The sequence below is a fragment of the Microcaecilia unicolor genome, chromosome 1 (assembly GCF_901765095.1).
Source record: "Microcaecilia unicolor chromosome 1, aMicUni1.1, whole genome shotgun sequence".
Taxonomy (NCBI): domain Eukaryota; kingdom Metazoa; phylum Chordata; class Amphibia; order Gymnophiona; family Siphonopidae; genus Microcaecilia; species Microcaecilia unicolor.
The window spans coordinates 574,639,496-574,653,721 of record NC_044031.1 but is presented as its reverse complement, the minus strand read 5'-3'; the positions used below and the strand labels follow the sequence as shown (position 1 = coordinate 574,653,721).

The 14,226-nt window shown below is 38.1% G+C and overlaps 1 protein-coding gene across 13 annotated transcripts in view; it reads left to right on the top strand.

Annotated features, from left to right (window-relative positions):
- ENPP2 (ectonucleotide pyrophosphatase/phosphodiesterase 2) overlaps positions 1–14,226 on the top strand; it is a 379,835-nt gene that overhangs the window by 182,629 nt on the left and 182,980 nt on the right. For all 13 annotated transcript variants that reach the window (XM_030218400.1, XM_030218486.1, XM_030218477.1 and 10 more), the window contains exons 11-12: positions 863–935; positions 12,806–12,914. In XM_030218400.1, the coding sequence (XP_030074260.1) occupies positions 863–935; positions 12,806–12,914 (182 nt within the window). The remainder of the gene's footprint in view (positions 1–862; positions 936–12,805; positions 12,915–14,226) is intronic.

Sequence of the window (14,226 nt, the reverse complement as noted above, 5' to 3'; positions counted from 1 at the left end):
TTTTACAGCTATGATTAAAAATGGCCTCAGCACCTGGGAAAAAGCCACTTAGGGCATGCCAAGGCCACCTTTTACCAGGGTTTTGTGAAAGGGACCCCCTATGTTACATAACCATATTGAGAATAATGAGACTTGAGAATGTAGAACAGCATTGTACACATTTAAGTAGGTTTTTATTGAATTTCCTTGGAGTACAGCTTTAAGTGCTCAGACACATGGATGGTAATTTTTTTAACAGGTTGCCTTTCTATGGTAGCCAAATAGATGCCTATTTTATCAAGACTCGTAGGCACCCATGTGCCTTTTTGTAATATTTGGGGTAAACTAATAAATCACACTAGATTGAAACAACGGACATTTACACTTACTCAGGAATGGGTGTTAAGTCATGACTCCAGCCTCGCTCTGTCTGAACTCTGCCCTACAACATATCTACATTCAGGTTACCTAAACGTACGTACCTTCATTTTACCTTTTATATTTTTACAGCATTTTAAAAGAATTTACATGCAAAAAAATCCCCTTTAAAATTAGACTTATTATGAAGAATTCCTTTTATTAAATTAAAAAATAATAATTTCTATACCACCATCTGTGTGTATATAGACAATTCATATAATTACATTGTCCCTTTAATGAAAGTGGTTAAAATCTCTAATTTTGAGGTTGCTGATTTGCTGAAGATGACACAGCACAGAGTAGATCACTCTACACTGCTAGCACTATGAATCAAGTTGGTTTTGCCCTTTATGGGATGAAATGAAGAGGCTTCTGCCTTTCACTGTATTAAACTCCAGTTCAGAGTTGATGAATTGACAGATTATCAAGTGATAAAAATAATAATGTATACACTTTCTTTCAGACCCTATGTTTATGCCTTTTACTCTGAGCAACCAGATCCCACTGGCCATAAATATGGACCTTACAGCTCTGAGGTTAGTAGAAACGTTCGTGATTTAAAAATGGGCCAAGAGGCGCAAGCATCAACCGTAATGTATGTGAGGGGGAGGGAACCTGCTAAGAAAAAGATACAGATGCTGTATGTTTGCACAGATAATAAAGAAAGCTTACTTTCTTTTGGTAGGCACAGAAGTAAGTGCTGATAAGCGAGCTGTAGGCAATACTTTCCTTCGTTTTATCATACTAGTAGGTAGAATTCTAGATGGGCTACCCTAACCCTTCAGATTTTCTGTACTGGCTTTCTTTAACTTCTGGATATCCAGTACCAATGTCTCTTAGTGCAGTTACTCCTTTTTTTTTTTTTTTTTGCTCTTTGTGCTGTTGTAAAGTGAAAATGGAAGATGTCGTTAAGGGCATATTGTCTCCTCAGTCTGCAATTTTGGCTAACGAGAGGTGAAAAGCCATCTCATATTAGTTCAGTGGAGTGTGTGCTGCTACTTATTTTATTGAGTGTTGAATGTGTGAAAAGTGCTTTTAGCCCTGTCTTTTAGGGGCCTAAGGTTTCACTTTCAACAAGTAATGTTTTTTTTTTTTAACACCTTTCAGTTCATTCTCATTTTCTTTTGTATAGAAACAGAAAAATGAAGGCAGATACAGACCATGTGGCCTATGCAGTTTGCCCAACCATACCATCTACTCTCCCTTTCACTCCCTAGAGATCCTATGTACTTGTCCCAAGCATTCTTGAATTCAGATACAATTTTCATCTCTAGTGCTAAATCATGGGAAAAGATCCTTTTTGGATTAAGGTATGAGTAAGTGAATTCTTTTATTGCAAAGGAATATAGCTCAAGCGTAGTAAAGAAGGCTCTACAGTGCGCTATGCAGTTAATATAAAAATTAGTGCGCGCTGTTAGTACGGGCTTGTTCTAACAGCATGACAGTTTACAGTTAATGGGGCCCTTTTACTAAGCCACGTAGGCACCTACACATGCCATTTCGGAACTACAGTAATACCTCGGTTTTCATTGACTTCGGTTATCGTCGGTTTCGGTTTTCTTCGATTTTTTTCATGAAACATTTGTCTCAGATTTCATCGGCTGCCTTGAATTTCGTCGGTGTACCTACGTGACCTCGCTGCTAATTTTGCGAAAACGCGTTCTGCTCAGTGTGGAATTGTTTCTCGTTGTGTATCACCCCGCACAGCTAGCCAAACAATTCCATTGCTTTCCAGAGTTTTTATTCATATGGAAATAATTGCCTCGGTTTTCGTCGGTTTCAGATTTCGCGAACGAAAACCGAGGTATCACTGTACTGCCTGGCTACCACATGGCCTGGGCGGTAATTTCATTTTTTCCGGCCCAAAATGGACGCGCGCCAATTTTCATTTTGCTGCACGTCCATTTTCGGCCAAAACAAAAGGCCTTTTTTTACAGATGCATTGAAAAATGAACCTGCACACATCCAATACAAATGTCTACACCAGCGCAAGCCACTTTTTGGCACACCTTAGTAAAAGAACCCCAATGTGCAGGAAATCGGCAAGGATTTGTCTTTGCTAATGTGGGGATGGTTATTGCGTGTTGATTTCACCGAGACTTACAGTTTATAGGAAGGTCGTGGCTAGAATTCACTAGAATATCTGGAGGTGTTGAATCTGGTTAGAGTGTTTTCGAAAGGGGCCTGTAATTTGGACAATGCCCAGCATTTATAGGAGTCCTTTTACAAAGCTGTGGTAGAAAGTGGCCTTTTGCATGACCTTATGCAGGATTTTCCAGTGCGCTTCAACAGTTTTCCTGCAGTCAGAAAATGGCTGAAGTTCAAAATTTTTTTAAAATGACCATGTGCTAATCTTGCCATTAGCACAGCCATTACCAAAAAACTAGCATGTGAGCCCTTACTGCCACTTATTTGGTAGGCGGTAAGGCTCATGCGCTAATCCCAATGCATTGATTGATATCGGCACCTGTATGTGGGGCTATCGGCTGTTTTTTTAATCTAGCATTTGAAAGGATAGACTTGTGGTCCCCTATATATTTATGACAACTTATTGATACGTATTCAAGTATTGACAATAAGGATCTTTGAATAGCCCCTGACGCAGCCCTATTGGGCGAAACACGGCCTGTGTTGGGCTCTTTAATGATCTCATTAATAAAATTCATGTTGACTTGCCACTGATCTGCTCTGGTAACTTAAACTGTACTGCTTTGAGAAGGACAGCATTTGTAAATTGCCATCTTTACCTGTACTCGAGGGAGAGGATGGCAGTAGTACAGCAATGCATCCTGCTGATGTCATCATCAGCCATATAAGAAAATGTCGACCTCTGAGGCATGGCATCGCACTGAAAGGGCATGCCAAAGGGGCATACCCCCTAGTGTGCTCTTTTTGTAATGATTTTAGGTTTACTTGGAAAATTGATTCTTTTTATTGTTTAAAAAGTCTATTTTGAGATTTGTAGACTGATGCATTACCTGGATTTTAAGTAGCATAGTAACATAGTAGATGACGACAGAAAAAGACCTGCACGGTCCATCTAGTCTACCGAACAAGATAACTCATATGTGCTACTTTTAGTGTATACCCTACTTTGATTTGTACCTGTGCTCCCCGCCTCCCAACCACCAGCCCCGCCTCCCAACCACCGGCTCTGGCACAGACCGTATAAGTCTGCCCAGCACTATCCCCGCCTCCCAACCACCAGCCCCACCTCCCGCCACCGGCTCTGGCACAGACCATATAAGTCTGCCCAGCACTATCCCCGCCTCCCAACCACCAGTCCCGTCTCCCACCACTTATAGTAAACCTCTGAAGTTATCTCCACCTGCTGGCAGAGGGACACAATATGTAAGTCTCTGGATTGATCCGGGGGACGCTATGGAAACAATCCTACCAGCTCTACACGAGCATCTTCATGCGGAACTTGGTCTGAAACATAGTGGAGTTTTGGACACTGTCTCCAGGAGATGGCTGTGGAACTCCATGGGCTACTAGTCAGCAGGAGTGCTGAAAGCACTGGGCCTAGGCAGCCTATGATGTGGTGTCCAGAGTCTCTGCCTTAGGTATAGCATGAGCAGACTCACCTCGATGCATGTCTCAGACCTAGAGCCAGCAGTTTAGGAGAAATTGGTGGACAGTGATAACCCTTATGGAACAGAGTGGAGGCGGTCAAATACCCTGTGAAGTTCCTCTCTCAGCCCACTCCTTCTGCAGACTCCACAACTTTCAAAGGCATAGGTACGCTCTTCTGGCTCACCCTTCCCAGCAAATTCCAGGGTTCCCGCTCCTATTCTCGGCAGCAGCAAACCTAGATGACCCAGCAAGTTCCCCAGTCAAAGCAAGAGATGAACCTTTGACTGACTCCAGCATAGCATAGGCGAAGTAAAGTGATCGTCCTAGACAGTCTACTGGTAAAAAAAGGGGCTGTATGTTTTACAAGTAAGATGGCCCCTTGTAACCTCCAACCAGTGGAATCTTCAAATAGCATCATTCAACTCTCATTTATTGGCCCATTCTAAAGGTGGTAATTCAATTTTTGGCGTGCACCCAAAATGAGTTGTAGTGGGCGCTTACCAGGTGGTAATCAGCATTTGGCATGTGCTGGACACTTACCACCCAGATAATGCATTTCACCTTACCACTAAGTCAATGGGTGGCGGTAAGATCTCAAGCTGAAAAAGGATGTGCGCTGGTTTTCATTTTCACGCACGTCCATTTTCAGGCACAATTAAAAAAAAATCGCTTTTTTCCAGGCATGCTTAGGAAATGGACCAGTGTGCATTCAAAACATGTGCCTACACCAGCGCAGGCCACTTGTGGATTTGCCTTAGTAAAAGGGCCCCTATATTCCTTCTATTTTAACTTCAAATACAATTTACTCCTTAGCATAGACCCTTAACTGATTGTGAAATAGTAATAGCGCATTTCATTGAGGTATTACAGAGAATACATTTTTCTCAGATTAAAAAACACCTAAAGGCTTAAGGTCTATAAATAATTCAAATGGAATTTCTTTACAGTGAGGGGTAAACAGCATGAAGATTTCTATACTTATCCTGTGTTACTACCTAAATATGAAATCGGTATGTAAATAAAACTTAATTGGTTAGGGATTGACTTGAGGAAAATATACCGTGTTTGTTTTTGACGGAGATTTGGACTTTTTCTGAGGAGAACCATACCTTGATGGATTTCTGACCTTTAGGTTATAAAATTAAAGCACTATTAAGACAGGGTAAAATAGGAGGTGGTATTGTGCTGATAGTTAAAGACTTTTTGAAACTTTATAGTATTGATTCACAAAATAACTCAGATTTGGAAATGGTTGCCTTCCAACTAAAGGGTGATTCTCTCAAAGGCGACTTAATATTGATAATTTTTTATTGTTCTCATGGCAAATGGGCAACAACTAGGGAAAATTTTTTTTAATTCATTTTCAGAAATACACTTTATTCTGACAAAGTTTAATCGGAGTTAATTTACGTTAAAAAAATTCTTTGGATTCAAAAGTAGTACAACTATTTAAATTCCTATCTACTCTTAACTTTCAATTGCATTCTGTTCAACTGATACATGAGAAAGGTTATCAACTAGATTTATTTTCCTTTTTTGTCTAAAACTAATAACAGTAATAGAATCTCAGACTGTATATGGTCCGAATCCCTCTAGTCTGATCATTGTATTCTACTTGGGTTGAGCTAGCAACAAATGGTTTACTTTGGAGCTTTTGTCATTAAAAAAGAAAGCTCATAATTTAGGGAAAAATTGGAGGAAAGAATCTAATAATCAAAATAAATTCTTTGGAGAAAGCTATTTCATTATACAAACAGAAATTGAAAGAAACTAGGAAAGAATTTTATGCAAAAATAATAGGGGGGGGGGGGAGGTTATTGATATCAAATAACATTTTTACCTCTTTAATACTCAATTGGATTGGACTAAAACTGTTGATATAATCCCTAATGCTAAGCAGTTGGCAAGTTATTTTCAAACGAAAATTAGAGATACCAGATCACAATTTTTAATCACACAGGATAATTTAGATATAATTTTTCCTGATAAGAATGACATTCCATTGGATAGGGTTTAGAATGAATTCTCTCTTCCGAATTGGCCTGAATTCAATAAATTCTATAATAAATTTGTTAAAGCTTATTGTCAGCTGGATAGCTGCCATCTTATGAAAGCTTCCCCACTTGAATTTAAATTGATAATCTTCTGTTGGGTGCAGATATTGTCAATAGGTATAGTTCCAATATCTTTGAAAGACATTCTTTTAATTCCAATAGTGAAAAATCCTAAGGTGCCTCTCCATCTTTTATCTAGTTTCAGACCTGTTGCTTCTATTCCTTTTTTTGTGAAAATATTAGTCTTGTGACTACACAATTGACACACTACTTTGTGAAATTTGATATTTTACATGATTTTTAATCAGGTTTTCGGACTAATCATAGTACTGAGACAGTGATAGCTACTCTCAGACTATCTTAGAGGTATTACAAGTAAAGGAGGAAAAGTACTAATACTCCAATTTGACCTTTCATCCGCTTTTGATCTTGAGGATCATAATATTTTCCAGTTGATTCTAGACCACATTGGAATTATAGGAAATGTTTCCATGTGGTTAGAGGGTTTCTTGAGTAGAACATTTAAGGTCAAATTTAATGAAGCTTTTTCAGACAATTGGAGTTTGCTTGTGGCATTCCACAGGACTCCCCACTGTCCCCAGTACTTTTCAGTATCTTTCTTCATTCTTTGGGTTATATTTTGGAAAAATTGGGTTTTAAAAACATTTATCTATACTGATGATATTAGTTATCCTTCCTTTGCTTCCGCAATCTTCTATACCTGTTGATAAGGTGCAACAGTGTCTTTCACATAATGAGAACTGGATGCGACATTGGCAGTTAATGTTCAATAAAGAAAAAAATGAAACAAGATAGTGTTTTAGCTAAATCTTTCAAAACAGGGAACATTGATCTACAGTAACTAAGTATTTTTATAGTAGGTGACAGTTCATATTCAAACACTCTCTTTGGAACCTCAGTTAAATAATTTGGTTTAAAAAATGATTTTTTCAGTTGAGGAAGTTGAGATGGTTTAAAAAAATAATTTTTTCAGTTGAGGAAGTTGAGATGGTTTAAAAAAATAATTTTTTCAGTTGAGGAAGTTGAGATGGATTCAAAACTTTTTTTTTTTTAAAGAATCTAGTTTCAGGCTGTTGACTCAATCTCTGATATTGTTATTGCTTGATTATTGTAATTGTTTTCTGGATTGCCCCAGATTCGTGAACAGAAGATGGCAAACCATTCAAAACACAGCTGTATGCCTAATTTTTTTCCCTTTCTAAATCTGATAGTTTCTCCTTATTTTTTTTTCAACTGCATTGGCTTCTTATAAAAGCCCGGATTTGGTTTAAATTTTGTTTGCTTTTTAAACTCTGAACTGGTACGGCTCCAGCTTATACGTATGAGGTTATTTTGTTTATTTATAGCCCGCCTTTATCTAAGGTGAGTAACAAACCAATGTACATAATCTAAAGTACAAAACACAGACTACTAGCAAACAGAATAGAACTAGTACAATGCAAAAGGAGCTGTTCAAATATAGTGAAGCATTACAAGCCAATAAGTTGGTCCAACAAATGATGCTTCAACATCAGTGTAAAAGATGCAATGTTCTACTGGGACTTCAATGCCAGGGGTTACTTATTCCATATCAAAGGTCCAGCCACAGAAAGAGTGCCAGTTCTGGTGATTTTCAGATGTAAATGCCTCAAACCTGGCACTGATAGTAAGCAAGCATCCACTGAGTGCAATACCCTTGATGGCACATAATACTTGAAAACAGTACATAAGTAACAAGAAGAGTCCTGATACAATCCCTGATGAAACAGTAATAGTAATTTAAATGTAATCCTGTGCACCACAGACAACCAGCACATCTGTCTCAACAAAGGGGAGACACGATCAAACTGCAAAAGTCCAGACACCAATCGCACAGCTGAGCTTTGGACCATTTGCAATGCCTACAAACAAAAATTAGGCAAGCCCAGATATACAATATTGCAATAGTCCAGCACGCTAAAAATCATAGCTTCTACCACCTTTTGAAAATCAGTCCTGGGTAGTAAAGTGTTAAGCTTAATTAACAGGTGCAGTCTGAAATACAAGTTCCTGAATAATCACTCCCTGAATTTGGGGCTTAAAGGACAAAGAAGTGTCTAAAAAGGACTCCCAAGTTATTTAATTTATCAGACAATGGATGGGGAACTCACATTTAACCTCAAACAAATGATACTCATTTACAGTAATACTCCTTCAAACACTTCCTGTGCCTGCAATATTGCTTCATGATTATTCTTTTTTTGCTTACCCCAACCATAAAGGGATAAAAGAGAAAAATATTAAGTTCATTATTATCTTATCAGGCAGCAATCCATCGGAATAAACTACCTTCTTTCTTATTATGTACTACAAATTATATTCAGTTTAGGACAGATCCTTTTAAATCATGAACATGTTCTTTTTGTTTCTTTTTTTCTGTACTCTGTAATGTATGGTTATTTAATTAACATTTTTGTTTATTGTATTTCTTGGTTTGATAAACTATTCTCTTGAGTGTAATCCAAACTTCATTGAGGTATTTGTGGAATGTAAGAATGAGCTGTTATATTATGCCACATCATGGGCATAGCCAGACAACAGATTTTGGGTGGGCCTAAGCAAGAAGTGGGTGGGCACCAAGTGTTCTCCCCCCCCCCCCCCCCACTACGACCAGAAAAACTTCTCAGCTGGCGGGAAAACGCTTCTTTCCACCTTGGCAGTCTGCAGCAGGCATGCACTGAAAACTGAGCTTGTGCAGGTGCCAGTATCGTGGAGAGTAGCGTTTTCATTACCATCAGGGGGGAGTCTTCTGCTGGCAAAGCTTAGGATCCCTACCAGCTACCGCTAAACATGTGCTACTGTTGGGTGGGCCTGAGCCCTAAGTGGGTGGGCCCTGGCCAACCCAGGCCCACCTGTGGCTTCGCCACTGATGCCACTAAGGCAGCTTTCTGGAGAACCTGGCTTTCTAGACTCCCTGGTGGGTCAGAGAGTCCTTCCATAGATTTCACATGTGGAGAGAACAGTGTTAATATGAATGAATAAAAGAAAAATCAACTTTCCTGTCACTAACAGTAAGAGAAAAACAAGGTTTCTGTTTTAATGCTCTCCTTCATAATGCTTGAACAAAGAAAATGAGCAATGGGTTACTACCTTACATTCACTTTTAACAGCTGAGCTATGTACGTTTACAGAAATTGTCTGTTTCTTTTTATTTATTTATTTATTTGCTGCACTTGTATCCTGCATTTTCCCATCTATTTGCAGGCTCAATGTGGCTTATAAAATGTTATAGCAACATGTACTCTCTAGGCAGTCAGAGTGAGCAGTCTGTAGCTGTGCAACAGTTTCAACTATGTTATACTAAACAATTTAAGAAAGAAACCCTCTTTCCAGGTGTATTGCAAAAAAAAGAATTGTTCACTTACTATGTACTGAATGAAAGTTTAACAGTGCAATAAGCTTCTGAGATAAGGTTCAGGCCTATGCTTGCTATAGTAACATTTAAATAAACTACAAAACCAAAGATCTTAACTCAGTGCCTGCAAATAGCAGTACCTTTACTTTCTTTCTTTGTTCGTTGTTTATATATATGCAAATTCTTATTATAGAGAAATAGTAACATTAGCAGCAAGCAGTGAGAACTGGCTTAACTCATATCACATTTAAGCATCATTAATTGTACAATCCAAGATCCAAGTTGTCTTTTATCATACACAATGATCTAATGTAATCACCATAGAAACACATAACTATAATAAAAGCAACAAGTTTATTTACAAGCTTATAATAATCACAAATGATTAGTTTACAAGAATGAAATAATGACATGTTCAGAAATAATGCTCTGAAAAGAACACACACACTTTGTAGAAATTAGTTTGAACAAATATGCACTTTACCCTATTGGCAACGCTGTTGTCTACATGCAGATACATGATATTGACTGTATCCACATTAAGGGCTTCTTTTACAAAACCGCACTAGCAATTCCCACGCAGCAAATGAGAGGAAGCCCATTCAATTCTTATGGGCTTTCTCACATTTGCTGCACTGGGAATTGCTAGTGCGGGTTTAGTAAAAGAGGCCCTAAGAGTATTGTGTCAATATTAACTGTTGAGAGCATGCTCAGCATCTTCTCATACAGTTAATATAGAGGCTTGGCACTTACTATATGTTAAGGGCTTGTGGAATAATACCACACTCCAGTAAATATGGCCCTTTTAATCTTTGGCTTTAATTACTCAAGAGTGAAGAGGTTGTGTTTTGAAGACTGCATACTTTTGACTGCTTACAGATATTTGTCTGCTGAACTGTGTAACTGAAAATATAGTTACATTTCATTTTTTAAATTCTTTTCCCTTTCTTTTCCCAGTTGTTTTCTTTCCTGTTGTCTGTTAGTATGTATGATTTATTTATTTATTGATTTTATTTATATCCCACATTTTTTCAATCAAAACAGGTTCAGTGTGGCTAACAGATTATTATACTACTACTACTACAAATCATTTCTATAGCGCTTGTTCTTCTGTTTCTTATGATTTTATGTTACATTTTATTTGTTAACTGCTTTGACCTCCTTTGAGAAAAAGTGGTATAACAAGTTTTAAATAAACATAAAAATAAAATCTGAGGGGTTACATAAAAAGCCTCAGATCTTAAACAGGACACAAACATTGACATGAATTCATGTTTTGCCACAAGTTTTATCAAGGAGATAAGCCTCTTAAAAAATAGAAAAATAACATTTCCAGTCAGTCTCCCCACATATTGATATATCTTGCTGATATACCTTTCTTTAATTCAGTTCAGCTTTGCAATTAGGTAGTGACATGATTTTGGGAGAAGGAGCAGAAAAACACTGTTGTCATTTTTTCATGAATTGAAGAGTGAAGTATAGTGAAATAAAGGTATATCAATCAGAAGTACTTCAATAAGTAGGGAGATTTGACTGTATATGTGTATATGTGTGTGTGTGTGTATGTATATATATATATATATATATATATATATATATATATATAGACCTAGAGTAACTGATTGGGTTAAAAATTGGTTGAATGGAAGGAGGCAGACGGTAGTGGTAAATGAAGCTTGCTCTGAAGAAAGGGATGTTGTCAGTGGAGTACTGCAGGGATCGGTCCTTGGGCTGGTTCTTTTTAACGTCTTTGTGTGAGCGATATTGTGGAAGGGCTGTCTGATAAGGTTTGTCTCTTTGCAGATGATACCAAACTCTGCAACAGGGTGGACACTCTGGAGGGTGTGAATGACATGAGGAAGGACCTAGCGAAGCTGGGGGAATGGACCGATTATTTGTCAACTAAGATTTAATGCAAAAAAATGAGAGGCATGCACTTGGGTCACAAGAATCCAAGGGAACAGTACAATATAGGGGGTGTAGTGCTTCAGTGTATGAAGGAAGATCGGTACTTGGGGGTGATTGTGTCTGACCTTAAAGCTTCCAAACAGGTAGAAAAAGTGATAGTCAAAACCAGAAAGATGCTTGGGTATATAAAGAGAGGGATGACTAGCAGGAAAAAGGAGGTGATAATGCCCTTGTATAGGGTGAGGCCTCATTTAGAGTACTGGGTGCAGTTCTGGAGACCACACCTACGGAAAGATATAAACAGGATGGAGTCGGTCCAGAAGGTGGCTACAAAATTGGTAAGCGGTCTTGAACACAAAAAATATAGGGACAGGCTTATAAACCTCAACATGTATATGCTGGAAGAGAGGAGGGAGAGAGGAGATATGATAGAGATGTTTAAACCTCTCAAGGGCATTAATGTACAGGAAGTAAGCCTTTTCAGCTGAAGGAAAACTCTGGAACAAGGGGCTTATGATGAAGTTAAGAGGGAATAGGTTTAGGAGTAATCTAAGAAACTATTATTTCACAGAAAGGGTGGTGGAAGCATGAAATAGCCTGGTGGAGGTTGTGGAGTCGAGGACTGTGTCAGAATTTAAGAAGGCATGGGATAAGCATGTGGGATTGCTTAGGAAAAGGAAGAGTTAGGGGTTTCAGAAGATGGGCAGACTGGATGGGCCATTTGGCCTTTATCTGCCGTCATGTTTCTATGTTTGTGTGTGTGTGTGTGTGTATATATATATATATATATATATATATATATATATATATATATATTCTTTTTTTTTTCTTTTTTAGGAGGCTTATTCTTGATACAGCTTCTGGTGAAACATGAATTCATGTTGATGCTTGTCTCCTGTTTAGGTTATTAACTGAATATTGAATTTCCATTGGATCATAAGTGAAAAAAATCAGATAAGTCTGGAAATTTTGTTTATTTTGACAGTGAACATAAAAATGTCTAAAGATAAATACATTAAGAAAATGGCTAGTACTGGACTGATGATGGAAGTGTGGTGACGATTGCCTATGATGGAACAATGAATTAATTGGGCTGACAACTCTGATGGTCTGACAAAAAAATGTTTAATGATTTATTGTGGGGGTAGTGTTTTTGTGATGTGTTGAGTATTTTAAGAACATCTCTGTGAAGAAGAAAAACCTCAGGGTTTCAAATGTTACTAATTAAATATAGACAACTCATGAAAAATATTTGTTCGAAAGATAAGCAAACTGATAGTCTGAGACTGTGAGAGTAAAGTAATTTATGAGGAGAAGGGGAGGTATTAAAAGTAGCTGGCAGTGGGTGGTAAGTGGACAGGATGTTGATAAGGTATTGCCATTGCTTCAAGGAAGGGCAATGATCAGAGAGTATCTTAGTTGCTTGATTTGAGTATAATGAACTCCATAATCCACACTTTTTTTTTTAAACCAGATTATAACTCCTCTGAAAGAAATTGACAGAATTGTTGGCCAGTTAATGGATGGCCTGAAACAGATGAAACTACATCGATGCGTCAATGTGATTTTCGTTGGGGACCATGGTAAATCCTTTAATATGCCCCCTGAAAATAAATGAGATGAAAATATTCTGAATTATAACAAGTTAACATTTAATATACTTATAGGTCAACATTCAACTGAATGTCAATCAAAAGTTATTTGTTGGGGAAAGATTTAATAAATTGATTTGCCTTTTCTTAAAATTTCATTTATGTTTTTGAAAGATTAAATACATTTTTGGACTGTGGTAAGTATAAGCTATACCTCAAAGCATGGGAAAAGTCTAGAATTAATGCTTCTTTGGAATTAAGGGTCTCATAAGGTACACAATGTGAATTCGCACGTGTAGCTTTTTTCCTTTTCATCTTGTTATGGAGGTATGTTCTGCTTTAAACTTTATTATCTAGCTTGCCCCAGTCCGGATATCATGTTATGTAATCATATTGAGGCTAATTTTAAAAAAGACTTGAGCTTCACTCATGGGAGAACTCTGTGCAAAAGTTTTGAAAACTGATTGTTGATTGATTATCATTGTCCTTATCTTTGATTATTTGTAGCGTTTTTGCACAGAAGTTCCCCATTCCAAGGCCTGAAAATTTCCTCTTGCTTCCCCACCCCGCTCAGGTTTCATCTTTCCCATTCCATCTCACTCCAACTGCAGTACTTCCACCTCTCATTGTCGCCCCCCCCCCATCATATATACATACCTATAATTCTTCTTCTCTTCCCACATCAGTGGCACAGTCAGCTTTCTCTGCTCCCCTCCCATGGCACACTCACACCTTGCTGTGCCCCTTCCCTCTTCCCCACTACCCCATGGCATACTTGCACCTTGTTCTCTGCCTTCCCCTGCCCCACAGAGATCACGTAGCAGGAGAAAGAGGAAGTGAACTGTTAAACTTCCTCCTCCTCAGTCATCTTCCACTGAACAGTTTAGGTGGGAGGCCCTCGTGGTTCACCTAAACAGGTCTAAGCTTGCAGAAGAGGAGGAAGTGACCTGATGTATAGTGGTTCACTTCCTCCTCCTGCCACATGATCTCTGTGAGAGAAAGAGAGAGACTGAGGGTAGACCCAGTGGTGGCTCCATGACAGAATTCTTTTATAAAATTGCCTGGGTGCATATATGTGCATAGAAGTGGATTCTCAGACATATGAAGGGCAATTTTATAGCAGGCCATACATATATAGTGGTAAATAAGCACCTATTTTATAAGGATACATACTGGCTCACTTTAGATATACATTAATTACAAATTAGGGTTACAATATATAATTAGAGTACAATTTGTTGATACGTCATAGAAGTAGGATGTGAGTCGTACAGATAGTGTGTCTTAAGTTTCATCAGTAGTT